Source organism: Zosterops lateralis, assembly GCF_965231275.1.
Source record: "Zosterops lateralis genome assembly, chromosome: 22".
NCBI lineage: Eukaryota > Metazoa > Chordata > Aves > Passeriformes > Zosteropidae > Zosterops > Zosterops lateralis.
Window position 1 is genome coordinate 5,990,410 of NC_139782.1, and position 27,436 is coordinate 6,017,845.

Genomic DNA, 27,436 nt, shown 5'->3' on the forward strand with positions numbered 1-27,436 from the left:
TATCCCGGGAAATCTGCGGGGGTTTGGGGTTATCCCGGGTTATCCCGGGAAATCCGCGGGGTTTGGGGTTATCCCGGGAAATCTGAGGGGTTTGGGGTTATCCTGGGTTTCCCTGGAAATCTGCTCGGGGTTATCCTGGATTTGTCTGGAAATCTGCTCGGGGTTATTCCGGGTTTCCCTGGAAATCTGCTCCCTGGAATGGCAGAGAGGATGGGAAAGCAGAAAGGGGAGCACAGAGGAACCCATTGCTGTGGTGATCTGGGATAAAGAGCAAGATTTCCTTGGAAATCAGCTCCTAATCCAACATTTTGGAATGGGAAAGATGAGCCAGAAGCCTCCAGAAAAGGGGAGATCTGTGGTTATCTGGGATTTCCCTTGAAATTTGGCTCCTGATCCAGCATTTTGGCCTGGGAAAGGTGATGGAAAAGTGGGGGGGAAAAAAAGGGGACCAGAGAGAAACCCATTTCTGTGGTTTCCTGGGATAAAGAGCAGGATTTCCCATGGAAATCAGATCCTAATCCAACTGCTTGGATTGGGAAAGGTGATAGGAAAGGCTTTAGAGATGGGAAATGCTGTGGAAGTCAGGAACAGGTGGAATCCTCCAGCCTGAAATGGTGTAAAAAATGCAGAACACACCTGGGCCATGCCCAGCCCTCAGCAGCAGGCTGGGAACGTCTCAAATATTTCATTTTCTTCTCTAAATGTTTATGTTTTTTCCCAAATGCACACTTAAAATCACAGAATTATTGAATATCTTGAGCTGGAAGGGACCCACAAGGATCAGAGTCCTCACAGGGCCAGTATAGACCAGTATATTTCTATTTTTACATTTCCAACACTTTTTTTTTGGATTTTTTTCTGTGGGTTTTTGTTGTTGTTGTTGTTGTTGTTGTTGTTGTTGTTGTGGGGTTTTTTGGTGGGGTTTTTTTTGTGTGTGTCTTTTTTATGGGTTTGTTTGTTTGTTTGTTTTGGGTTTTTTGTTTGGTTTTTTTGGGGGGGGTTTATTGGTTTTTTTTGTTTTGGTTTTTTGTGTGTTTTTTGTTTGTTTTTTGTTGGTTTTTTTTGGGGGGGGGTTTGTTTTGTTTTGTTTTGTTTTGTTTTGTTTTGTTTTGTTTTGTTTTGTTTTGAGGGATGGGGGTAAAGTTTTGTGCAAACCAGACTATGCAGGCATGGGTAGAACACGCACTCCCCAGTCATTTAAATAATGGTTTAATTGGTGATCTCAGAAGCTTTTCCCAACTTTTATGATTCTGTGAATCCCAGAAACCCCACAATTCTCACAGATTTGCCATCAAGCACAAAGGAACCATCCAGTAGCTCTTGTACTTATATTTAATTGTCTTTCAAAAAGGATTGTGTTACAACTGGGGAAGGGGATGACACGTTAATGTATTAATGAACTATGCGGGGAGTTGTGCAAACTTAAATTTTCTGTCCTACAGCAAGAACAAACAAAATCATCTCGTTGCACGAGCAGTTCCAGGGGCTTTGGCACCCCTTCAGCACTGAGATTAATCAGTCACAAATGCACATTCCGAAGGAGGACTCAAATCACACAAAAATCCCTTTATAGAGTTAATGAGTGACTCTCCTCCCTCCCATCCCTCTCTCCTGAATGAGGCAGCCCAAGGAAAATGCTCCAGAAACGTGCAGATGAAGGACTCAGCTCAAAGTCAGGGATTAAAGTTCCTCTCAGCTCCAAAAGGAGCTGTTTTAGGCTGTTTTAAGAAAGGTTTGTGAGGCTGCATGGGGCTCTCCAACAAACAGCACGGCTTTGAAAACAAGTTCCACATGTAGGACAAATAAGCAATAAATTTAAAACAGAGCAAGAATTACTGAAGGAGGGTGTTCCCACTCATGCTGGGCTTTAGCAGAGAAGTATCTACATTTCTTTACAGCCCTAAGCCCTGAACTTTGAAACCATTAGCTTGGTCACTAGGTATTTATAATTAATTTGTCTTTTTTTTTTTTTTTCTTTTTTTTTTTTTTTTTTTTTTTTTTTTTTTTTTTCTTTTTTTTTTTTTTTTTTTTTTCTTTTTTCCAGCTGCCCTTTTCAGAGTGGCTTAGTGACAGCGAGTTCAAGCCTGGGGCCAAAGGGAAAAAAAATCAGATTTATTCTTCTCCCTTAAAACCCCCTGATTTTTAAGTGTAGCACAAGCTTAGCACTGGGTGGAAGCTGAAGACAAGAGACCAGAGATGTGCTCTGTGTGTTCAGAGAGCAGAGGAATGATAGTGCTGGAGATTTATTGCCTGTAATTAGTCACAGAACAGACTAATTAATCTCCATGAGGACAGCAGGACTCCCATTTGGTGAGAAGGGGCTGGCAGGAATGGCAGAGCAATGCAGTGATGATCCAGGCAGGACCACAGAAACAAAAATAAGTGCTTTAGGTGGTCTTGTCTGGCTTTTCTGGACTCTCAGCTGGTCCTTGAGGGCTGAGAGCTCTGCAGGGACCTGCTGGGGAAGCACATTCCCAGGATTTTGTGTTTCCTGCTCTCTCACACTCCAGGTTTCCTGGCTGTTGGCAGCAGGAATGGATTTGGCCACGTGGAATCTTTCTCTGAGCGCCCTGGATGAGCAGCCAGAGCTCTGAACAGTCCAGCCCTGAACATGCTCATAAGCTGCAAAAAAATAAATCTGGCTCGACCTTTAATAAATAGAGAACAGGCAGCAAGCAGGCAAATAGTGAGGCTCCACCACTTTTGCCTTCTGTTTGTTATTTGTCAGGCGTGTTTATATGAAACGGGTACAGATTTGGCTTTTTTTTTCAGTCAGATTGGTTCTTCCATCCTTTAAGCCTTGGGAGAACTTGGCTGGGGACAGGCTTTGGGCTGGACACCTCAAGGGACAGCTCAGGCTGGGAGAGGAGGAGTTTTCCTCCCCTGACTCCTCCTTTTTTTTTGTCCAAGTCCTTGTCCAAGCTGTGCTGGGAATCAGCTGGCTCCACTCTGTCACACTCTCTGCCTGTGCCTGTATCCTTGGGCTTCTGTAGCTGCAAGAACACAAGGAATAGAAATGTCAGCTTTAGCCACCCACATCTGAGCCACAGATCTCACCCCTGGGGGCATTTTTATTCTCACTCCAGCCTCTTGCTGGGAAAAAGGGGCTTCTGTTGAGTAGCTTCTGTTTAGTTTTACTCCATCCTATCCTTTAGTGCCCATGACAGAAAGTGGCTTCTGGGCAGAAAAAAAAAGTGTTGTGTCTTTAAAACTGCCTTTAATTGTTACCTGTCCCCTGCCATTTTAGGAAGTGAAGGGCAAGCAAAGCTTCAAATGACTTTTAAACAGCACTTCCAATGCCTGTGCCAGCTTTTTGCAGTTTTCCCACCCCTGTTATCCCAAAGTAGCTCCAGGACTGTCTGCACTGGACGCTTTTCTCTCCTGCCTGCAATAAACTCCACTAGGAGGAGTCTTCCTCCTAAAAACAGGGGAAAGAGCCCAACTTTGCTGGGTCCCTGTGGCAAAGCAAGGCCGGTGATGAGCACAGAACACCCCAGCCCCAGGGGCTCCTCTGGACCCTCGGTGATGGGCACAGAACACCCCAGCCCCAGGGGCTCCTCTGGACCCTCGGTGATGGGCACAGAACACCCCAGCCCCAGGGGCTCCTCTGGACCCTCGGTGATGGGCACAGAACATCCCAGCCCTGGGCGATGCCTGAAGTTTGAGCTTTTATGTATTTCAGGTTCTGTGGTGCCCAGGGGTGAGTTCTGAGCTCACAGTCAGTGTCACTCAGCTCTGCACACAGCAGGGACACAAAACAAATCCTTTTCCTGCTGGAGATCAAGGACAACTTTCAGGCCCAAAAGCACAAACAAGGGTGGGCTGGAGGGAGGAACAAGAAGGATGAGACCTCACAACCTGAAGCTGTAATTGGACAATTAAACCCCAATATGCAAATGGACCAAAACTTATAAAAATGTAAGATCTCGAGACTGGTCAGCTTTTGTGAACATTCTTATCCACCTTGGGTGTAGCCCTGGCTGGGCTCTTGTCCTGCCCAAGGTGGACCTTAAAGGCCTTTCAATAGATCTCTACTTTATTCTCTAGCTCTGGTCAGTCTCTGTCCCAATTCAGCCTTCCCAAGGCATCATGGGGGCTCCTCTGTGACCCTGGGCACACCTGCCTGAGGATCCCACCTCACCTGGCCAAGGATTCCAGCTCACCTGGCTGAGGATGCACAGCTCACCTGGCTGAGAATCCACAGCTCACCTGTCTGAGATTTCCAACCCACCTTGCCGAGGATGCACAGCTCACCTTGCCAAGGATCCCAGCTCACCTGGCTGAGATTTCCCAGCCCACCTGGCTGAGGATCCCAGCTCACCTGCCTGAGATTCCCAGCTCACCTGGCTGAGATTTCCAGTTCACCTGCCTGAGGATCCCAGCTCACCTGCCTGAGATTCTCAGCTCACCTGCCTGAGATTCCCAGCCCGCTTTGCCAAGGATCCCACCTCACCTGCCTGAGGATCCCAGCTCACCTGGCCAAGGATTCCCACCTCACCTGCCCGAGGATTTCCAGCTCACCTGGCTGAGGATCCCAGCTCACCTTTCCGAGGATTCCCAGCTCACCTGCCTGAGGATTCCCAGCTCACCTTGCTGAGATTTCCAGCTCACCTTGCCCAGGATCTCAGCTCACCTTGCTGAAGATCCCAGCTCACCTTTCCAAGGATCCCAGCTCACCTGCCTGAGGATCCCACCTCCCCTTTCTGAGCATCCCACCTCCCCTTTCTGAGTATCCCCAGCTCACCTGCCTGAGGTTCCCACCTCCCCTTTCTGAGCATCCCACCTCCCCTTTCTGAGTATCCCCATCTCACCTGCCTGAGGACCCCACCTCCCCTTTCCCAGGACCCCACCTCCCCTTTCCCAGGTCCCGAGCCCCCCACCTCACCTGGCTGTCGGCGCAAGGTGCGGCAGAGGCTCCTGCCTGGCTCTCGGCCGTACAGGGGCTGCACACACACCTGTCCGGCGGTGCCCGGGGGCAGGTGGGTGAGCAGCACGCTCTGCACCCCCGGGGACACGCTCAGCACCGAGGGGGGCCCGCTGTGCCGCCGGCAGCGCACCCGGTAACCCAAGACATCACCATCTGCAGAGTCCCAGGACACCTTCAGGCTGTCAGGACCCGCCTCCTCAAAGCGCAGGTGCCTCACCTGGGAGCTCTCTGTGTGGAGAAAGGATCCTTGTTACTTTGCTTATTTTATCTCCTAATTGTCTTAATTTTTTTATTAAATCTGTCTCTTAAAATTTGAATTAAAAAGCAAGGAGAATCAATAGAGTCATGGACAAACATCCTCTGACTAATTAGACAGTGGCGTTATAAATGCATATTATAAAGTTGGCTTTTTGCAAATATTAGAATGGATACTTGTTGAGGGTTAGGTTTGTTAGAAATGTATATTATAAAACTAGCTTTTTGCAAGATGTGTGCTATATAATTAATAGCGTTGTGGTAAGGATATAGGATATAGGATATAAGGGGTTTTTTCTGCTTTTAGTAAAGAAAATTAGGTATAGTGGTAGCAGTTGATATACTAATTGCTTAAACTGTCTGTTTGGTCAGGGTAACATCAGTGAACATGTAAAGAAGACTCTGCTATTGATACACCAACCATCAGCATCTCCCATCTGAAGAAAGCACAGACCAAGGCCCAAACTGGAGGTGATAATGAAGACACAGCCACAAAACACAAATGCTCTAAAAAGGCAGACCCAAGGAGGGACCATGCAAAACAGTTCCTGGAATATGGAAACTGGTTTATGGAAAAATATGAATATTCACAAACTGATACACTAAAAAGGGTATTTAATGAGTGTCTCTGATATAGCAAAGTGTGGACTTGGCTGAGTGTCCAGGTCACCCGGCTGTACTTTGCTTTTTTATCTCCTAATTGTCTTAATTTTTTATTAAATCTATATCTTAAAATTTACCGAGAAAGTGAACGTTGTTTTTCACAGCGGTGAACCGAGGAGAATCAATAGAGTCATGGACAAACACCCTCTGACTAATTAGACAGTTATAAATGTGTATTATAAAGTTGGCTTTTTGCAAATATTAGAATGGATACTTGTTGAGGATTAGGTTTGATATAAATGTATATTATATACATTTATGTATATTATATACATTATATGTATATGTATATTATATGTACATTATATAAGTGTATTATAAAGTTGGCTTCTTGCAAGATGTGTGCTATTATATGATTAATAATGTTGTGGTGAGTATATAGGATATATCGTATAGGAGGGACCATGCAAAACAGTTCCTGGAATATGGAAACTGGTTTATGGAAAAAATATGAATATTCAACAAACTGATGCAATACAAAGGGTATTTAACAAATGTCTCTGATATAGCAGAGTGTGGACTTGGCTGAGTGTCCAACCCACTCCAGCCAGCCGTACTTTGCTTTTTTATCTCCTAATTGTCTTCATTTCTTTATTAAATCTATCTCTTAAAAATTACCAAGAAAGCGAACCTCATTTTTCACAGCAGCAAACCAAGGGAAATCGAGAGAGTCATGGACAAACACCCTCTGACCAATTAAAGTTAGACAGTGGCGTTATAAATGCATATTATAAAGTTGGCTTTTAGCAAATATTAGAATGGATACTTGTTGAGGGTTAGGTTTGTTATAAATGTGTATTATAAAATTGGCTTTTCACAAATATTAGAATAAGTACTTGTTGGGGGTTAGGTTTGTTCCTTTTTTATTTTAAAGAATTTTTTCCCCAGAAAGACTATTCTAGAAATTGTACTGACCTAGAGTTCTAAGTTTTGTCTTTATAATGTTGTCTGTGAGAAAGAAAAGAAGCTGTTCGGGGGGAGGGAAGTGTTTTGAAGGTTTCATTTGGATTCTAATTTTCTTCTTTTAGTGTGTGTTAATAAACTATCTTTATACCTTTTAAGTTTGAGCCTGCTTTGCTTTTCTCCTAATCCTATCTCACAGTAAAATAGACACTCAGAGCACTACACTAAGTTTGAGAAATTAGAAAATTAGAAATTAGAAAATGTAATACCATTACAACCTTTACAACAAATGTAAAGCCATTACAACAAGGCTTTTTAAAAGTTTTCTAGCCAATAACAAATTGTTAAGAGCTTACAGGCACCTGCATAAACCAATCATTAAAACTACACCTGTACCTTACATTTAACAATAGGTGCTTTTTTCATGGTTTTTTTTCCTACTCAGGAACTTTTTATACTCTTTTATAAACAAAGCACAGAGTCTTGTTATTAAACTTTTCTATTATCTTGCTGAACATATTTTTTCTACTTGCTGAGGCCTAACTCTACTCAATCTTATTGTTCCATGTCCTTATTTTTTGTATCTTTTTAACTCTGGGCCCTGCTGTGAGAGTTTTCTGCTTTTTCTATTTCCCCTGAGGTGGAGAGATAAAATCACTCTACATCTCCCCATTGAAAGAGTTCAGACTAATTGCTGAACTTTAACTTTGCCCTGGCAGCAGCATAAAATCCCTTTTTTCACTCTGTCACCTCCCACACCCTCAGCTCCTCACTCTTGAGTCCTGATAAGAGCCAGACTTTGCCTCCTGCAATTTCTTCACAGGTATTCCTTCAGAGCAGGAATTTCTGCTCATTAACTTCATCAACTTCTGGTGCCCAATCACCCCAAGGGACAGGCACAGAGGAGTCAGGAGGGAAAAGCACTTTTCCTCCTTTTTTAGGGAGATTTCTGGACCACCAGCAGCTGGGCCATGTCCCATTAACAGCTGTCACTGTGTGATTTTCTTTCATCCCTTACACATTTTCTACATCCCAATGGCACATCCAGAGCTGTTCATGTGTCCTGACAGGTAAAAAAATTATTAAAGAAAGGCCTCATAAAATCAGGCTTGCTCTGCTGAATTGCCTGAGTCAGCCTGTCACTTATTCTAAGTAATTTGCAGGTTCTGGGTATGAGAATTCATTAACACAACAACCTGTTATTGGGTTGATAAACAAATGCACCTGCAATAACAGGGGATTTGTCCCATGAGAATCAGTAAAGAAAAAACATGTAAAAATTCAAGAATAGAGAGGTTGGATGGACAAGTAGAATTTGATGGACAAGCAGAATTTGATGGACAATAGAGTAATTGGCAAGAAAGCTGTTAGACAATTAAAGCTGCACACGAGGCCTGTAAAAACTGTGTAAAATAAGTGGTGAAAATAAAAACTAATAAAAAAATAAAATAAAAAAATAAAAATAAAATTTAAAAATATAAAAAATAAAATATAAAAAATAAAATTGGCTTTTCCCACATGAAAAGATAACTGAGTCTTGGCTAACACATTACACCACTCACACACCTCTCCCCTGTGTCCCACCCCAAGGACTGAATCCTCTGGCTTCACCTGGAGCCAGGTGACCCCTCTGGGGACACGCCTTGTCCCCTGGCTCACCTTCCTGGGTGCAGGCCTTGGCTGACAGGGATTTCTCCTTCCCAGACCTGTAGATTGCAGTGACTGTCACCAGGTAGGTGCTGTTGGGTGCCAGGTGCTCCAGCACGGTGCTGTTTTGCCTCCCATCCACCTCCAGCACCTTGGCTGAGTTCCCTGGGAGTGGCCCGTACAGGACCTGGTAGGTGGCCACGCTGTCCAGCACAGGAGCCCAGCTCACCTGGAAGCTGTGAGGTCCAGATTCTGAGATCAGGATCTGAACTGGGCTGATTTCCTCTGGAAAGAGATGTGGGTGAGGATTTAATGAGCGTTACTGACCTGCACAATGTTTGGTGTGGGATTAAAAATCAACCCAGCCAGCAGATGTTGATACTCGTCACACAGCTCAGCCCAAAGAAAAACCAAAAAAGGTTTTTCTACAACTCAGCCAGGACTGTTCTTGCATGCAGAAAATTAATATTGTGCACAAGCCCACCTTGACTTTGCCACCCCTGCCCAGGTTTTCAGTTTGCCCCCTTTTTTCAGGCTGCTCCCCCAGCATAAATCTGAGTTATTTTCTGCACAGAGAGAGAGATTTCCCTTAGGTCATCCCAGCACCCTCCATCTCCACCCCCAGCCCCAGGCAGGACACAGGGATCACCTCCTTGTCCCCAGGGAGAGGCTGTGCCCAAGCCATGCCCATTTTACCTGCCAGTGTTGTCACCCTTGTGGTCTGGGGGGGGAAGTAGTGCACGTTGGATTCAGGAATCAGAGCCACCTCATAAGTGGTTTCTGGTGCCAGGTCGCTGAGCACGAGGCTGGTGTGAGCCCCAGACACCTGCAGGGTTCTCTTCCTGGCTGGCTCAGCCCTTGGGGCATATTCCAGGCTGTAGTAGCCAGTCTCCTGGGACAGCAGCTGGGGCCACGCCAGGCGGAAGCTGCTGGAGGTGACATCGGTGGCGTGGAGCCTGTTGGCTCTGATGACATCTGCAAGAGGGACAGTGGCCAAAAATCACTGCTGGCATCAGCCCCCAGGGCATGGGACACCTGTGTCACCCTGATTTTTCAGCCTCCTGATGTTTTCATTCTCAGATTGAAGAGTTCTCATGCATTGTGACAAAAACAAAGACTGGTGTTCTGTAAATACATTCCTTCCATGGGGAAGGATGAGTTAATGGGCTGCTGGTTTGACCAGTGGGGTCTGAGAGGTTGTTGGGAAAGATGGGACAGGAAGGGCTTGTGGATATGATTGCTTGGTAAGAAATACTGGAGATGTAAAACCTGTGAGTGAAATAGAAATGAAGGCTGAGCTTTGAGATGTGATCATGGCAGGCAGGAAGATGGTGATGAGCTGTTGAGGGATAGAAAACAAAAGGACCCAAAGATGCAGCCCCTCTCCACCCTGCCAAGGCATCAGGGAAAAAGTAGATAAGAAAAGTAGTCTTTAGAGTTTAGAATATAGGATATATGGCAATATAGTAGTTCTCACAGGATGCATGCAAAATTTGTAGGTTTTGTATCTCGCACTGGTTGGTCACTGTAAATTAGAATATTCAACACGAAAGGAGATAGAATGGATTGTAACAAGGTCCTCGCTCTCTTACTCTTACCACTCTTACCCCTCTTAGCTCTCTGAGCTCTTTTACCTCCCTTACTCCTGCTATCTCCCTCACCTCACACCCTTTCTCTTTCTCCCTCTCTCTTTGGGGTTCCCTCCAGTCCAGGCTGGTGGCTGAAGGCAAACCCTCTTTACCCATGACTCTTGCAATAAACCCATGTTTTTCTAGAATATCTCAGCTCTGCAGAGTTCCCTCTCCCTGCCATCCATGGGTGCTCCTACAGACAGTGGCCAGGAATCATCATCAGCCCCCAGGGCATGGGACACCTGCGTAGCCCTGATTTTTCAGCCTCCTGATGTTTTCATTCTCAGACTGAAGAGTTCTCACGCTTTGTGACAAAAACAAAGACTGGTGTTTTGTAAATACATTCCTTCCAGGGGGGAGGATGAATTAATGGACTGCTGGTTTGACCAGTGGGGTCTGAGGAGTGTCAACCTCTTTCCCCCAATCACTGGTCAAAGTCTAAACTCTAAACCCTAAATGTAAAAATAAAGTCTTTCTTTTTTCTCTCTCTCAACTTGACAAATAAGTATAATTCTTTTTGTATCCTCTTGCAAACACACCCGCAGCCCCAGCCCTTCTGGCAGCACCACTGATAGCTGGAGTCACTGAGGTGTGGAAATCACCAAACCATTTCCATTCTTAATTTCCAGGCAAATGTTTTAGCACAGTCCCTTTTTTATTTTTTTTTTCCCCAAATTATTTCTGGAACCAACCAAATTATTTCTGGAACCAACCAAATATAAGGCACTAAATTGTTTTGTTTGCATCCAACTCTGCAAATTTGAATCTTTTTCAATTCTCTTAAAAATTCTCTTTTACATCCCTCCCTAAGAATAGGAAGACAGGTTTTCTTCTCTGTGGCCAACTGCAACTAAAAATCCAATGGCTTTGTGCTTTGTTTGAGATTCTAAATCGTAATGTGAGGTCCACCAGGGTTGTGCCAACAGCTCTACAATACCAATGATTCCCACACTTTTTACATTGACACATGAACTCCTGTACATTTGTATATGAATTGTACATGAGTTTATGTGAATTTATGCAGGAATTGTACATAAATTCCTGTACATGAATTCCTGTACGTTTGTACATGAGTTGTCCATCAATTTCTATACATTTGTACATTAATTGTACATCAATTGCTGTACATGAACTCCTGTACATTTATACATGAATTGCACATGAATTCCTGTACATTTGTACATGAATTGTACATAAATTTCTATGCATTTGTACATTAATTGTACATGAATTTCTGTACATTAATTCCTGTATATTAATTCCTGTATATTTGTACATAAATCCCTGTACATGAATTCCTGTACATTTCTACATTAATTGTACATTAATTCCTCTATATTTATACATGAATTCCTGTACATTTATACATGAATTGTACATGAATTCCTGTATATTTGTACATGAATTATACATGAATTCCTGCACATTTGTACATTAATTGTACATGAACTCCTGTACATTTGTACATAAATTGTACTTGAACTCCTGTAGATTTGTACAGGAATTGTACATGAATTTCTGTACATTAATTCCTGTATATTAATTCCTGTACATTTGTACGTGAATTGTACATTAATTCCTTTACATTTATACATGAATTCCTGTACCTTTATATGTGAATTGTACATGAACTCCTGTACATTTGTACACGAATTCCTGTACATTTGTACATTAATTGTACATGAACTCCTGTACATTTGTATATTAATTTTACATGTATTCCTGTACATTTGTACATGAATTGTACATAAATTCCTGCACCTGAAACAACCCAGAGTGTGCAGAACTCCTTTTCTCCCTGCTCTCTGCCAGTGCCCAGTGCCCAGTAAGAAGTGGCAGCAAGTGTGCAGTGCCCAGCCCTGCTGAGCCAGCTGGAGTCCCCCCAGCTGAGGTCACTGAGCCCTCACAGAGCTCCCTTGTTCGGTGACATTCAACACTCAGAGCCCTCTTGTGCCACCTCACCTCTCCCTGCCCCTGCACAGAGCCTTCTCCTCAGGGCTGGTGGTACCTTTGTGCTCCAGACCCCAAATGCCAGGCACAAAACACCTCCTGTACCTCCCCCAGCTCCCTCTGCCACTTGACCCTTCTGACGTGTGTCCCTTTCCATTTTGGGCAGGATTCCACTGTTTTCTGCTCTCCCAGAGGGGCAGGAACACACAGGACTTTGTTTGTAGCTCCAGGGAAGGGACACGGGAAGACGTGGAGATGCTCTTCTGTTTTTAGAGGATTTGAGATTCTAAATCATAACATGAGGTACACCAGGCTTGTGCCAACAGAGCTCTGTGATACCAATGATTCCCACACTTTTTACACTGGCACACGAATTCCTGTACATTTATATATGAATTTATATACATTTATACAGGAATTGTATATGAATTCCTGTACAGGAATTCCTGTACATTTGTATATGAATTATACTTGAATTTAGGTACATTTATACAGGAATTGTACATGAATTCCTGTACATTTGTATATGAATTGTATATGAATTTCTGGACATTTATACAGGAATTGCACATGAATTCCTGTATATGAACTCATGTACATTTGTATATGAATTGTATATGAATTTACGTACATTTATACAGGAATTGTATATTAATTCCTGTACATGAATTCCTGTACATTTGTATATGAATTTATGTACATTTATATAGGAATTGTATATGAATTCCTGTAGATGAATTCCTGTACATTTGTATATGAATTGTATATGAATTTATGTACATTTATACAGGAATTGTATATGAATTCCTGTAGATGAATTCCTGTACATTTGTACATGAATTGTATATGAATTTCTGTACATTTATACAGGAATTGTATATGAACTACTGTACATTTGTATATGAATTGTATATGAATTCCTGTACATGAATTCCTGTATATTTGTATATGAATTTTATATGAATTTATGTACATTTATACAGGAATTGTATATAAATTCCTGTACATGAATTCCTGTACATTTGTATATGAATTGTATATGAATTTCTGGACATTTATACAGGAATTGCACATGAATTCCTGTATATGAACTCCTATACATTTGTACGTGAGTTGTACATCAATTTCTATACATTTCTACAGTAATTGTACATTAATTCCTGTACATTAATTCCTGTATATTAATTCCTGTACATTAATTCCTGTACATAAGAGCGCCCTGAGCTTAAAAATCCTTATAAAACAACATTCCAAAGCACTCTAAGTAGTTCTCACTGGCTCCCCATTGCACAGAGGCACAAAATTCCCCCAAAACCTGCAAAATGGGGTTGCTTTGCCCTCCCAGATTTGTCTTGTAGCTGGGAGAGGATCAGCTCTCCTCCTCCTCTGAGCTGCTCAGAGGCCCTGCCAGCTAAATAAAACAGGCTCAGATTTTCCTCTGAGCTGTTCCCAGGCAGGCAGGAACATTTCCCTGCTCCGTGCTCTGCCCATTCCCATCCCACCCCATCATTCCACCCACTGGGAGGCAGGATCAGGAGTGCTGGGGCACTCACTGCACCCTTCTGTGAGCCCCACAAACACCAGGGGCCAAGCCACGAAGGAACAGGGAGCACAGGAAAGGGCCTCAGCCCTGCCAAAAGTCCTGCCAAAAGCTCAGGGAATGGAAAGAAGTGAGCTTGGAGGCAGGGGCACTGTGAAATAAAGGGGGCAGATCAAAGGACAGGGGGCAGGAAACAGCTCTGCCCCTTGTTGGCAGACCCCAGATGCCTTCAGCATGTAAAGAGGGAAATAAAGCACAGAAAATAAATGTCCTCAGTGTTTTTCTCACTCCCTTTTTTCCAGAGGGAAGGAGCAGCAAGTTAATATCCTGTGCTGGACCCAGGCAGAGCCAGCCTAGTGACACTCACACAGCTGGTGACACATTTTCCCTCCCCTCCTGCCTCTTGGGGACTCCAAACCCACTCTGCTCCACTCTGCATCCCCGTGAGCCCTGCAGGGATCAGGATCAGACTCTCAGAAATGCTGCTGCTTTCATGGTGAGGGTGAGAAATGCAGCCAGGCAGGAGAACCTGTCCTGATCTGGGCCTGTGGTTGCCCCTACCTGTCCTGATCTGGGTCTGTGGTTGCCCCTACCTGTCCTGATCTGGGCCTGTGGTTGCCCCTACCTGTCCTGATCTGGGTCTGTGGTTGCCCCTACCTGTCCTGATCTGGGTCTGTGGTTGCCCCTACCTGTCCTGATCTGGGTCTGTGGTTGCCCCTACCTGTCCTGATCTGGGTCTCTGAGAAGCTGCAGTTGGGATTTGGGATAAAAAATTTCTGTGTCCTGGGATAAATAATTTCTGTGTCCTGGGTCTATTTCCCTGCTGTGATATGGGTGGGGAAAAGTTCTGGTTCTGGGAAAGGGAGACAACACTTTTCCATCTCCAGGGTGGACATTGAGGGTCTGAAATCACTCCCTGTGCTCACCTGCCTGGACCCAGAGCCAGGTGAGACCAGCAGAGCCTCCCCTGCAGCAGGAATTACCCAGGAGCTGGTTTTGGGTCAGGAATGAGCACATTGGGGCCCTGCTGGGCATGCAGAATCCTGCAGAGCTGGGCTGCCAAACCTGGGAAAGAGTCAACAGCCTCATCTTGAGTGGGCTGAGCGCAGAGCAAGTGGCTGCAGGCACAGGAGCTGCTGTCACCACAGAGGAATTCTCTGCTTTCACAACACTGGGGGGTCCTTCCCAAGAAGGAAAGCACCAAATGCCACAGTCTGGGCATATCTGAGATGCACCAGAAGGAGCCTGAGCTCCTCCAGAGCCTGAGAAGCCTCTGGGAAGGGCGGAGGTGCCTGCCAGGAGCCAGCTGTGCCACAGCCAGCCTGGCTGGGAGCTGCGTTCTGCAAAACTCCTCCCTGTGCCAAGGAAAAAAAAAAACCAAAAAAAACCAGGCAGTGGACACACCCAGCCATCCACAGCCCCTGTTCTGCACCTCTGCACAGAACAGCAGCAGCACTGGGGATGTTTCAGCTCCAGCACATCTCAGGAGTCTCTCCCTGGGGAGATTTTTGGCTCCTCAGCCCATCCCTGTGTTGGGATAAATGTGGAGCAAATATTCCAGCAGGAATATCCCATTCCTGGGGAGGAGGTGGAAGGAGGAGAGCAGCTCTTGACAAAGCTTGTCTGTGCCTCTACAAAAGCCTCCACTGTTGGGTTTTTTTTGGTTTTTAACAGTAGCAGGAGATGAAGATAAGAGAGCAGTGATAATTAAACCAGTCTGGGCCATTCCACAGTTGGAAAAGCTTAATTCCTGCCAGCCCAGGAGGGGGGCTGCCTCCTCCAGGTAGGGAACAGGGGACTCAAGAGGCTTTATTAAGGTGAAAATGGCTTTATTAAGGTGAACAAAGCCACTTAAGTGGCTTTATTAAGGTGAAATCAGATGATGAGACAAATCCCTGGCACTTTCCAACCCCTGGATTCATGTGGGGATCTCACCTTCCATTAAAACCCCAGCCCAGCAGGTTTTAGCCCTCCTGGATGCTGCTCTCAGGCACAGCAGTTGTGACCTGTGCAGGTTTTATGATCTCCTGTGCCACAGATTTCTGATTTTTGGGATGCTGGTTTTGTATAACCTGGGTTCAGGGTGCAGCAGAAAATAAATAAGCACTGAAAGGAAATACCTGGAGGTCTGTGGGGTGGCTGTTGGGGCTGCCCAGTTCTCACATGGGAGAGAATTGGGTGTTTGGGGGAGAACACAGTCCCTCAGGGTGATTTTTTAAAATTATTTTGTTAAATTGGAATCAGGAAGGAATTGCTCCACACAGAGGATTCTGTGGAAAGGGTTACTGGGGCACCAAAACCAGCTCCAGCCCACCTCACACAGCAGAAATCAAATAAGGAATGAAATCAGGATTTTCAATGGAAAAAGAACCTCCAGAAAAATTTGTGTCAAGTCTGCAAAGTCACAGCAACTCCCCTCAGCATTCCAGACAAATCCAGAGACATCTGGGAGGCTGAGACAAGCCCCAGGGGCAGCTGGCAGTGCCCTCTCCTCCCAAAGCCTGTCCTGAGGCTCTGAGCCTGGAATTTCACCTCCTGGATGCTCTAAAAACCTGGAGTGGTGAAAACTCCGAGCTGATCCCTGTTCCCTCTCCCAGCAGCCACTAAAACCCTGTGAGGAGCAGAGAGGTGGCACCTGGCCCTGCTGAGCCCAGCCAGGCAGGGCTGGGCTGTTCTTTACATCCTGGCCCATGGATCTGGCAGATGTGGGGCTTGTTAGGGCAGGGGATTTATGGAACAAAAAACATTCCTTTCCTATAGGCTCAGTGCTGACAGCAGGCACCGTCCTGAATTGTGTTTTGTGAGAGAAACAACTGCAGGAGTTTGGGGTCTCAGCCCTTGATGATGTATTTGGTATTTTGTAAAAGAAAAAACTGCAGGGGTTGGAGGTCTCAGCCCTTGATGATGTATTTGGTATTTTGTAAAAGAAACAAGTGCAAGAATTGGAGGTCTCAGCCCTTTATGGTGTATTGAGTATTTTGTAAAAGAAACAATTTCAGGAGTTGGAGGTCTCAGCCCTGGATGGTGTATTTAATATTTTGTAAAAGAAACAACTGCAGGAGTTGGGGGTCTCAGCCCTTGATGGTTTATTTAATATTTTGTAAAAGAAACAATTTCAGGGGTTGGAGGTCTCAGCCCTTGATGGTGTACTGGGTATTTTGTAAAATAAACAATTGCAGAAATTGGGGATCTCAGCCCCTGATGGTGTATTGAGCATTTTTTAAGAGAAACAACTGCAGGAGTTGGAGGTCTCAGCCCTGGATGATGTATTAAGTATTTTTTAAGAGAAACAACTGAAGGAATTGGGGGTCTCAGCCCTGGTTGGTGCATTTAGAATTTGTAAAAGAAACAAGTGCAAGAATTGGATGTCTCAGCCCTTTATGGTGTATTTAGTATTTTGTAGGAGAAACAATTTCAGGAGTTGGAGGTCTCAACCCTTGATGGTTTATTTAGTATTTTGTAGGAGAAACAATTTCAGGAGTTTGGGGTCTCAGCCCTCAATGGTGTATTTAGGGAGTCAGATCTATCCTAGACAAGAGTTGGAGGGAGCTGACAGCACCAAATCCTTGCCAGGGACACACACATCTCATTTTGGATGTGTTCAACACCTTTGTGCTGCTCCATCAGCTGACACAGAGGCAGAAAACATTTGAGAGAATAACAAAAAACAAAAAACAAAACACAAAAAACAAACAAACAAACAAACAAAAAAAATCATCCTGAGCATGAAAATCAATTCAAGGCTGAGAAAAAGTGCCCACAATCAGCAGCTTCTTGCTGAGGTGAAATAATTCGTGTTTGGGAAGCCTTTGGTTAACAGCCTGTGCAGGTGTGGGCATTTTTGTGCAGATGCCTGACCTGCATGACTCATCTCAAAGACTTGTGGGGTTTTAAGGAATTCAGATATTTCCCTGAACTCCTCACAAACACAAGTTCATCTCACTGTGGGGAATTTGCCAGAAACACTGGCTCTAACTGAAAAGATAAAAAAGATATAACTGCCCACCCTCAACTCCCAGTGCTCCCCACGCCCAGCCTACCTAGGATGCCATCCCTGAGCTCCTTGGTGATGATGGGCAGGTCATCCACGTCCACAAAGTGCAGGTGTTTGTCCGAGGGCTGGCTGGCGGCCGCCGACAGCTCCAGGAAATTCCCGCGGCCGGTGCTGACGATGAACACGGTCACCCCCATGTCCTTCAGCAGCTGCATGGGCTCCGAGATGTCATCGGTGGAGAAGCCATCTGTCACCCACACCAGCACCTTGGGCACGTCTGGCCTGGCCCCAGCCTCGCCACTGAAGAGTTTTTCCTTGGCGTAGGACAGCGCTTGGCCGGTGTTGGTGTCACCCATCAGCTGCCGCGTGTCCCCGATGGCTTTTCTCAGGCTGGCGCTGCTCAGGTGCTGGTCAAAGGGGAACTCCATGGTGGGCGTGGTGCTGATGTGGATGATGCTGGTCTGGACGTCCCTGGGGCTGAAGGTGAAAGGCTGCAAAAGGTCCCACATGAATTCCTTGACCTTGGAGAACTCATAGTGGGAGACGCTGGCGGAGCTGTCCAGCAGGAAGAGGAGGTCGCCCTCGGAGTTGGAGATGGATGGTTGGGGACCTGGCGGGGCAGAGAGGAGGAGCAGCGTTAGTGGAGTGGTGTGAGCCCCAAACCTGCACAGGCACCTGTCCTGGGCTGTGGTGTGGGATGTGCACAAAGTATTTATTCCATCACCATCTTCATGAACTGTTAAACCAGGTGGGGCAGTGTTTTCCTAATCCCCCTTTCCTTTGGGCTCTTCTGCCCATGACCCACAGGTAATTCCCTCCAGGAGCTCTCTCTGTTTAATGGGGCACCAAGGACACACTTCATGACTCCTCATCCCATTGGGAGATGCCCTGCCCAGAGTGAGGAGCCAAAGTGAGATGCTCTGCCCAGGGGGAGGAGGCAATGTGAGATGCTCCACCCAGATGTGGCTGCCCCTGGATCCCTGGAAGTGTCTAAGGCCAGGCTGAACAGAGCTTGGAGCAACCTGGGATAGTGGAAGGTGTCCCTGCCCATGGCAGGAGGTGGGATGGGGTGGGATGGGATGGGATTTGAGGTCCCTGGTGTCCCTGACCATGGCAGGGGGTGGGATGGGATGGGATTTGAGGTCCGTGATGTCCCTGACCATGGCAGGAGGTGGGATGGGGTGGGATGGAATGGGATTTGAGGTCCCTGGTGTCCCTGCCCGTGGCAGGAGGTGGGATGAGATGGGATTTGAGGTCCCTCCCAACCCCAGCCATTCCCTGGTTCTGTGCCCAGGCTGGACAGACCTGCACCCCAGCTGGATCCCAGCCAGCTCTGTGAGAGCCAGCACAGCTCACCCCGTGCCACAAACACTGCCCTGCAGTTCCCTGCAGCTCGGAGCTGGACAGAAAACCAAAATGAAATCCAGGAATCACCACAACAGCCAGCAGGGCTGAACTGTGACCCCACAGGTCCCTGCTGCTGGATCCCAGAACTCCCAGTGGCATTCCAGCAGGGCTTTGTGCAGCTCCTGGCAAACCACAGCTCTGAGCTCTCCCCTCTGCTGGAAGGAGCACAAGCCACTGGTTTGGCTGGCAGGATACAGGGAGAGATCTTGGCAGCACAGGGCTGTTCTTCCCCTCTGCTCCTCACGGCTTTGGGAAGCGTCTCTCTCTTCCCAAATGTTGCAAGGAGCAGCTGGAAAAGCGTCAGGCCCTGGCAGGGCAGGGATCAATGGCCAAAGGACGATCCTGCAGCAGTAAACAACAGGGTTATGTGCACAAGCACTGGGAGGGGAGCTGGGAATTCACCCCGAGGGAGCAGAAATCCCACTGCTGCCACAGCTACCTGTGTGGGGAAGAGCTGGGTGAGCACTGGCGAGAAACCCCAAAAGGGCAAAGGGGAGTCAAATCCTTGTCTTTTTGGGTGAAATCCCAAAAGAGCAAAGGGGAATCACATTTGTGTCTTGTTGTGTGAAACCCCAAAAGGACAGACAGGAATCACAGCTGTGTCCTGTTGTGTGAGACCCCAAAAGAGCAAAGGGGAGTCACAGCCGTGTCCTGTTGTGTGAAATCCCAAAAGGACAGACAGGAATCACAGCCGTGTCCTTTTGTGTGAAACCCCAAAAGAACAGAGGGGAGTCACAGCCGTGTCCTTTTGTGTGAAACCCCAAAAGAACAGAGGGGAGTCACAGCCGTGTCCTGTTGTGTGAAACTCCAAAAGGACAGACAGGAATCACAGCCGTGTCCTGTTGTGTGAGACCCCAAAAGAGCAAAGGGGAGTCACAGCCGTGTCCTGTTGTGTGAGACCCCAAAAGGACAGACAGGAGTCACATCCATATCCTGTTGCATGAGACCCCAAAAAAACAAAGGGGACTCACAGTCATGTCCTTTTGTCTGTACCCCGCAGCCCTGGGGCACCAAGAGAGCCAGGCATCACATTCACAATCCCTTAAACGCTGGTTTTCCCCATCACTAATGGGTTTTTTTCCATTACTCATTGCTGTGTGAATTAGGAAGAGTCCCAGTGTGACACCCCAGGGTTCTGCCTTGGTTGACAACAAATGGTTAACAAAACCAGCAGATAAACCCACCGGTGGGCAGGGTGTGTTTTGGGGCTAAAGAAACCCTCTGTGGGTCAAGCAGAAGGTTCCTCCTTCCTCCAAACACCATCCCACCTGTAACACTCGGTCCTGCATGAGATGGGAACAAATTCCTCCTATTCAGCAGAAAGAATCCATTAAAAATAAAAATAAAATCTCCCTCCATGAGGAGCGTGGCAAGGCTCAGAAAACCAGACACTGCATGGCCCCTCCCTGCAGGTCCAGCCTTTCAATTCCCTCATCCTTCCTCCTGCTCCTTGTCCTGCATCCAGGACAAACATGCCATCCGTGCCAGAGGTGGGGCTGCCGAGGTTTGTTACCAGCAAATCCCGGCTTACGCAAGAGGCTGCTGCTCTCAGGCACTTCCCTCCCTTTAGACACCTTGGCCGGCAGCCAGGTGAGGATTCCTCACTTTTCAGGGGGGGTTTTGGAGGGAAAGGGGCATCCCTGAGCATTCCCTTGACTCCTTATATCCCACCATATCCCATCATATCCCCCCATATCCCATATCCCTACATATCCCATCATATCCCTTCATATCCCACCATATCCCATATCCCCCCATATCCCCTCATATCCTACCATATCCCTTCATATCCCCCCATATCCCCCCATATCCCATATCTCCTCATATCCCACCATATCCCCACATATCCCCCCATATCCCATCATATCCCATATCCCCTCATATCCCACCATATCCCCACATATCCCCCCATATCCCCCCATATCCCATATCTCCTCATATCCCACCATATCCCCTCATATTCCATCATATCCCCCCATATCCCACCATATCCCATATCCCACCATATCCCATCATATCGTCCCATATCCCCCCATATCCCATATCCCCACATATCCCACCATATCCCACAATATCCCATCATATCCCCTCATATCCCCTCATATCCCATATCCCTACATATCCCATCGTATCCCATCATATCCCCCCATATCCCCTCATATCCCACCATATCCCATATCCCCTCATATCCCATCATATCCCTCCATATCCCCCATAACCCCTCATGTCAGAGGACATCTGTAGATCTCATCTCTGCTCTCTGTTTGAGCCCAGGGAGTGACATGGGACACCCAGCAGGGTCCTGTCCCCTCCCCACGTCCTGCCTGGTCACTTCACCGCGCTCAGAAAAGTTTTAAAAAGCTCAATATGAGGTAGCAGAATATCACTATGGAAACACAACGCTGGCCTCGCTGGCTTTTTCCAAGCAGGAAAAACATCTGGCCAGACTTTTCCCAGCGATGCTGACAGGAGACATCCGCTGACGGAGCTCCCCACGCTCTCAGCTGGGGAGATTTGCACGGCCTTGGAGCTCGTGGGGCTTGATTACAGCCAGGAAGGATCATGTCCTGTCTGGGTTAACTGCCTTTGACATCCCACGTTTGTCTTCTCTCACTGCTTGGCCACGCAAAGGAAAGTTGTGCTGTAGGAGGGGGAAGTGAGGAACACGGGCTGAGCTTCCCTCTGGCCCCTCTGGATCACAGTGAGAGGCAGGAGGAGGAAGGCACCACCTCTCTCTGGCAGAGAATTCTCCCTCTGAGCCACCCAGGAGGGATTTTACACTCCAAACCACACCAGAGATCCCCATGGGAGATGAGGAGGTCACTTGGGTGGTGGAGTGCTGACGTCCACCAAGAACAAAATTCTTGTGTGGTTAAAAGGCTTTGGAGGTTCCAGCTCATCCCTGGCACAGAGTTCAGGCTGGGAAATGGCCCTTCAGGCAAATCCCAGCAGCAGGAGGGGAGCTGTGCTGCCATGTCTCATGATTTTTCCATGAGTTTCACTCTCTCTGCTGTTTTATCAGCAGTTCTGGGGTCAGGGAGTGCAGGGTGCCCCACAAAGTGTGCATGGATGAGCCATGTCTTTGCTTTTCACTCACAACAGCAACATCACCATCATTTTCTGCTGATGCCAGCCCAGGAAATGACAATCAGATTCCATTTATCCAAGCCCAAACCATCAAAAGGCTGAGCTTTACATGGATGCAGCTGAGATCTGAATCTGGACCCAAAGAGGGAAGGGAACTGGTCATGTTCTGCCTTGACTTCATGCAGGAATCCAAAATCCATTGTCCAGAACAATCCAGGACCCACTGTCCAGAATAATCCAAAACTCATTATCCAGAATAATCCAGGACCCACTGTCCAGACCAATCCAGTACCCATTGTCCAGAACAATCCTGGTCCAGAAAAATCCAGGACCCGCAGTCCAGAACAATCCAAAACTCCTTGTCCAGAACAACCCAAAACTCCTTGTCCACAATGATCCATCACCCATTTTCCAGAACAATCCATTCATTCCTGAGCCTGTGGAAGCACCAGTGCCCACCCAGCAGCTTCTTCACTTTTCCCACTGCAGCTGAGAGTGAAGCCACAGTCACTCACACTCAGATCCCAAGGAAATGGGGTTTTGGCCACACATCCCAAAGTGTTCCTGTCCCTGTGACTGTGGCACAGCATCACAGCCCCTGCCAGGAGCTGTGTCAGGCTGGGATGGGCATTCCCTCTCAGGGGGAGAGGCCAAAGGCAGCTCAAACATCACTGTCAGAGCTCATCTCTAACACAGCTCACCATTACCAGAGCTCATCTCTGACACAGCTCACCATTACCAGAGCTCATCTCTGACACAGCTCACCATCACCAGAGCTCATCTCTGACACAGCTCACCATTACCAGAGCTCATCTCTAACACAGCTCACCATTACCAGAGCTCATCTCTGACACAGCTCACCATCACCAGAGCTCATCTCTAACACAGCTCACCATTACCAGAGCTCATCTCTGACACAGCTCACCATTACCAGAGCTCATCTCTGATACAGCTCCCCACTGTCAGAGCTCATCTCTGACACAGCTCAGCATTACCAGAGCTCATCTCTGACACAGCTCACCATTACCAGAGCTCATCTCTGACACAGCTCACCATTACCAGAGCTCATCTCTGACACAGCTCACCATTACCAGAGCTCATCTCTAACACAGCTCAGCATCACCAGAGCTCATCTCTGACACAGCTCACCATCACCAGAGCTCATCTCTGACACAGCTCAGCACTAACACACACTCTCTGCCTCTGGAGCAGGGCACAACCCCTCTGGAATGCCTTGTGGAATGCCATGGTTGGTTTGTCACACACCCTGAAGGTCTGAGCATTGTTCAGAGCCTGGGTTGGGACAGTGCCACAGGGCTGGGACAGTGCCACAGGGATGGGACAGTGCCACACGGGGTTGGGACAATGCCACATGGGGCTGGGACAATGCCACAGGGCTGGGACAGTGCCACACGGGGTTGGGACAATGCCACATGGGGCTGGGACAATGCCACAGGGCAGGGACAGTGCCACACGGGCTGGGACAATGCCACAGGGTTGGGACAATGCCACACGGGCTGGGACAATGCCACACAGGGCAGGGACAATGCCACACGCTGCCAGGGCAGCAGGATGGCAGGAGAATGGGAATTGCTGCTGTCTGGACTTGGAGAGCTGGGACAGCGCCAGGAGCTGCTGCAGCATTCCTGCCCCAGCTGGGACACCGAGGGACAGGACCCAGCTGGGACAGAGGGACAGAACCAGAACCCTCTGAAGGATCTGAGCCCCAGCTGGGACACTCAGGGACAGACCCAGCACCCTCTGAAGGATCTGAGCCCCAGGTGGAACACTGAGGGACAGAACCAACACCCTGAGAGGGATCTGAGCCCCAGCTGGGACACTGAGGGACAAAACCAACAGCCTCTGAGAGATCTGAGAGCCACACCTGGGACAATCAGGAACAGAGCCCAGGCTGGGACACTGAGGGACAGAACCAACACCCTCAGAAGGATCTGAGGCTCAACTGGGACACTGAGGGACAAAATGAGCACCTTGAGAGGGAACTGAGCCCCAGCTGGGACACTGGGGGACAGACCCTCTGCCTGAGGAGCTCCTGGCCAGGCAGACACGACATTCCCTCTGTTCCCCACCTTGGTGCAGTAAAAACCAAACAAACCATCCCTGCAGCCACAGAACCTTCCCCAGGACAACAGGAATGGCAGCGGCTGAGGCCCCAGGGTGTGGGATGAGCCCCCAGGGTGTGGGATGAGCCCCCAGGGTGTGGGATGAGGCACCAGGGTGTGGGATGAGCCCCCAGGGTGTGGGATGAGGAGCCCCCAGGGTGTGGGATGAGGAGCCCCCAGGGTGTGGGATGAGGAGCCCCCAGGGTGTGGGATGAGGCACCAGGGTGTGGGATGAGCCCCCAGGGTGTGGGATGAGGAGCCCCCAGGGTGTGGGATGAGGAGCCCCCAGGGTGTGGGATGAGCCCCCAGGGTGTGGGATGAGCCCCCAGGGTGTGGGATGAGCCCCTGCCCACCCATCCCCTGCAGTCCCTTTCCCCTGCAGTCCCTCAGCACTGACCCTTTATCATTTTCCATGGGTAGCACCCAAGAGAAAAAGCATTTTAAAGCGGAGCTGTAAGGATTGAATTACAGAGATCAGGGAGGGAACAGAGCGTTAATCACTGCCTGCCTTCTCTCCATGCCCACAGCGAGGACTTTTCCATAGGATCACCCTTAACTCTGCACATTTCTGCCACAATCTCCTCTTCCCCATTGAAAAACAAACACCACAAAAATCACTTTATAAGCAACAAACGCAATTCTTATTTCTAAAACACCTAAAGCAGCACGGTGAGGCTCAGTTTTTATCCTGAAAAGGCTTTTGCGAGGAGTAAAATGGGGTAAAAACAGAGCAGGAGCAGCTCTGGCTGTGCAGACACTCACCTGGCTCAGCAGGAGGCATTAAATGGGATAAAAACAGAGCAGGAGCAGCTCTGGCTGTGCAGACACTCACCTGGCTCAGGTGTGTCCCGTCCTGCAGCAATCCACAGGCACAGCCCCAGGGAAAGCAGCGCCTGGGCCAGCATTGAGCCTGGTGATGGTTAAATCCCGTTAAAAGCAGCTGCTGGGCTCTGTGCAGGCAGAGCAAACCCCTGGGCTCAGTCATGGTCCGGATCCAGCCCCTCTGCCCATCCTGGAGATCTCCTCGCTGTGCACAGAATTTCACTGGGTTGTGTTTCCAGCTCTGCTCCTGCTCCTGGAGGCGATTTTTCCTTCCTCCCCTCCCCTGTGCCCAGCGCCTTTTAAAGCTGTAAATCCATCCTGACAGGAGAGGCTGGAGGAGAGGCTCAGGCAGCGCCCCAGGAGCGGGGATTGGGTCTGAGAGCAGCTGGGCTTGCGCTTGAAAAATAGATCCCTATAGAGAAAAAAAAAAAAAAAAAAAAATTGGCCTTGAGAGGTGCTGGCAGCAGGCCAGGTACTGGAGGAAAAAAAAAATAAAAGAAGGGAAAGAAAAGTTGTCAGAAATCCAAAGTTCTCTTCTCTGGAAGGAGCTAGGAAAAGGAAAAAATAAAAAAAAAAAGGGAAAGAAAAGTGAGAAATCCAAAGTTCTCCTCTCTGGAAGGAGCTAGAAAAAAAAAGAAAAAAAAAAAGAAAAAAAAAAAGGGAAAGAAAAGAGAAAAGTTGTGAGAAATCCAAAGCTCTCCTCTCTGGAAGGAGCTAGAAAAAGGAGAAAAAAAAAAAAAGAAAGGGAAAGAAAAGTTGCGAGAAATCCAAAGCTCTCCTCTCTGGAAGGAGCTAGAAAAAGGAGAAAAAAAAAAAAAAGGGAAAGAAAAGTTGCGAGAAATCCAAAGCTCTCCCCTCTGGAAGGAGCTAGAAAAAGGGGAAAGAAAAGAAAGAAAAAAAAAAAAAAAGAAAAAAAAAAAAAAAAAAGAGGTTTGTAAAGGAAAGAAAGAGTAAAAAAGGCTGGGGCTGCCCTGCCCTGGGAATATTGGCTAATCTTCTGGGAGGAGCATTCCACAGGTCTTGGCGCTGCCCAGTGGGGCCCTCCCACAGCCTGGGGGACACTGAGGACACTGGGGACACTGACTGGGGACACTGGGGAGGGGCTGCTGGAGCCACCAGGACATGCAGAGCTTGGGGGAAGGAGCCCAAGCTGCCCAGGTGGGAAAAGGCAGGGAGAAATTTTGGGAATTGCAGCTGGCACAGGAACAGCCAATTCCACAGGCTGGGGGACACTGAGGACATGGGGGACACTGGGGGACACTGGGGAACACTGGGGGACACTGGGGACACTGGGGATACTGGGGAACACTGGGGACACTGGGGACACTGGGGGACACTGGGGACACTGGGGACACTGGGGACATTGGGGACACTGGGGACATTGGGGGATACTGGGGACACTGGGGACATTGGGGACACTGGGGGACACTGAGGGATACTGGGGACACTGGGGACATTGGGGACACTGGGGATACTCACACCTTGGGGGAAGGAGCTGCTGCCCAGGTGGGGACAGGGGAAGGAAAAATCCTGGGAATTGCAGCTGGCACAGGAACAGCCCAGGGATCACCTCTCTCAGACTCAAGTCTGGGATCCTGAGGCAAAGACAGAGAAATTTGTGATAAATCCCTCACTGGGTGAGAGCAGGAGAACAAACACTGAAGGTGCTGAGGCTCAGCCTCTCTGTGCCCCTGTGTGCACCAACACCAAGAAGACAACCCCAATCCCCTTCCCCAGGGCTGCCCTGCTCTCCTCACTCCTGCATTTGCCTCCCACTCATCAGGTGAGGTGACAACAATTCCCTTTCCCTTCCCACTGCTGGTTTTTCCATGTGCTGCCTCTGGACAGGTCCAAGGTGTTCCCAGCAGAGGGAAAAGCTGGAAAATTACATCCAGTTGTGAAAAGATCCTTCAATTCTCATCTCCTTTCAGCAGACCAGGCTGAAAAGCAGAAGCAAAGAAGGGATGTGTGGAAATTTCTGGGATTTCAGACACTGGTGAGCAATATTTCCTCCAATTTTATTCTCTCTCCCCTGGGAATTGTAAAAAAAAAACAAAACAACCTCACCAGGAGTTAAGGGCCAAGGAGTGATCAGGGTGGAAAAAAGCTGTGTCCAAACTTATTGACAAAAATGGAAAATCAGGCTGAAGATCCAATTAAAAACCCATGGATTGAGACAGCTGAGGGCAGTTGTTTGTGTTCCCCTCCCAGTTTGGGGCCTGATGTATCCCAGGGGAGCTGAGAGCACCAGGGTGTTCCAGCACTCAGCCTCACCCAGGGCTCCATCCAGGCTGGGATCAGCTTTATCCCGGGTGTTTAGGGGAATGGGATATCCCTGCTCTCACTCTGACATCCCCTCCCAGGTGGCACCTCCATCCTGGGCAGGGAAGCTGCAGGCTCAGGTGGGAAATATTCCCTCATATCCCATCATATCCCCTTATATTCCACCATATCCCACCATATCCCTCATATCCCATATCCCCTCAT

The 27,436-nt window shown here is 47.9% G+C and overlaps 1 protein-coding gene across 1 annotated transcript; it reads right to left on the minus strand.

Moving 5' to 3' along the window:
- Positions 1–1,638: 1,638 nt before the first annotated feature.
- Positions 1,639–26,142, minus strand: VWA1 (von Willebrand factor A domain containing 1). The gene is made up of 6 exons (XM_083876698.1): positions 24,960–26,142; positions 17,557–18,120; positions 9,092–9,370; positions 8,408–8,680; positions 4,886–5,155; positions 1,639–2,993 (listed from the first exon to the last, which is right to left on the minus strand). The coding sequence occupies exons 1-6, from the start codon at positions 25,030–25,032 to the stop codon at positions 2,953–2,955; spliced, it is 1,500 nt and encodes a 499-aa protein (XP_083732824.1). The 5' UTR covers positions 25,033–26,142; the 3' UTR covers positions 1,639–2,952.
- Between the last annotated feature and the right edge of the window lie 1,294 nt (positions 26,143–27,436).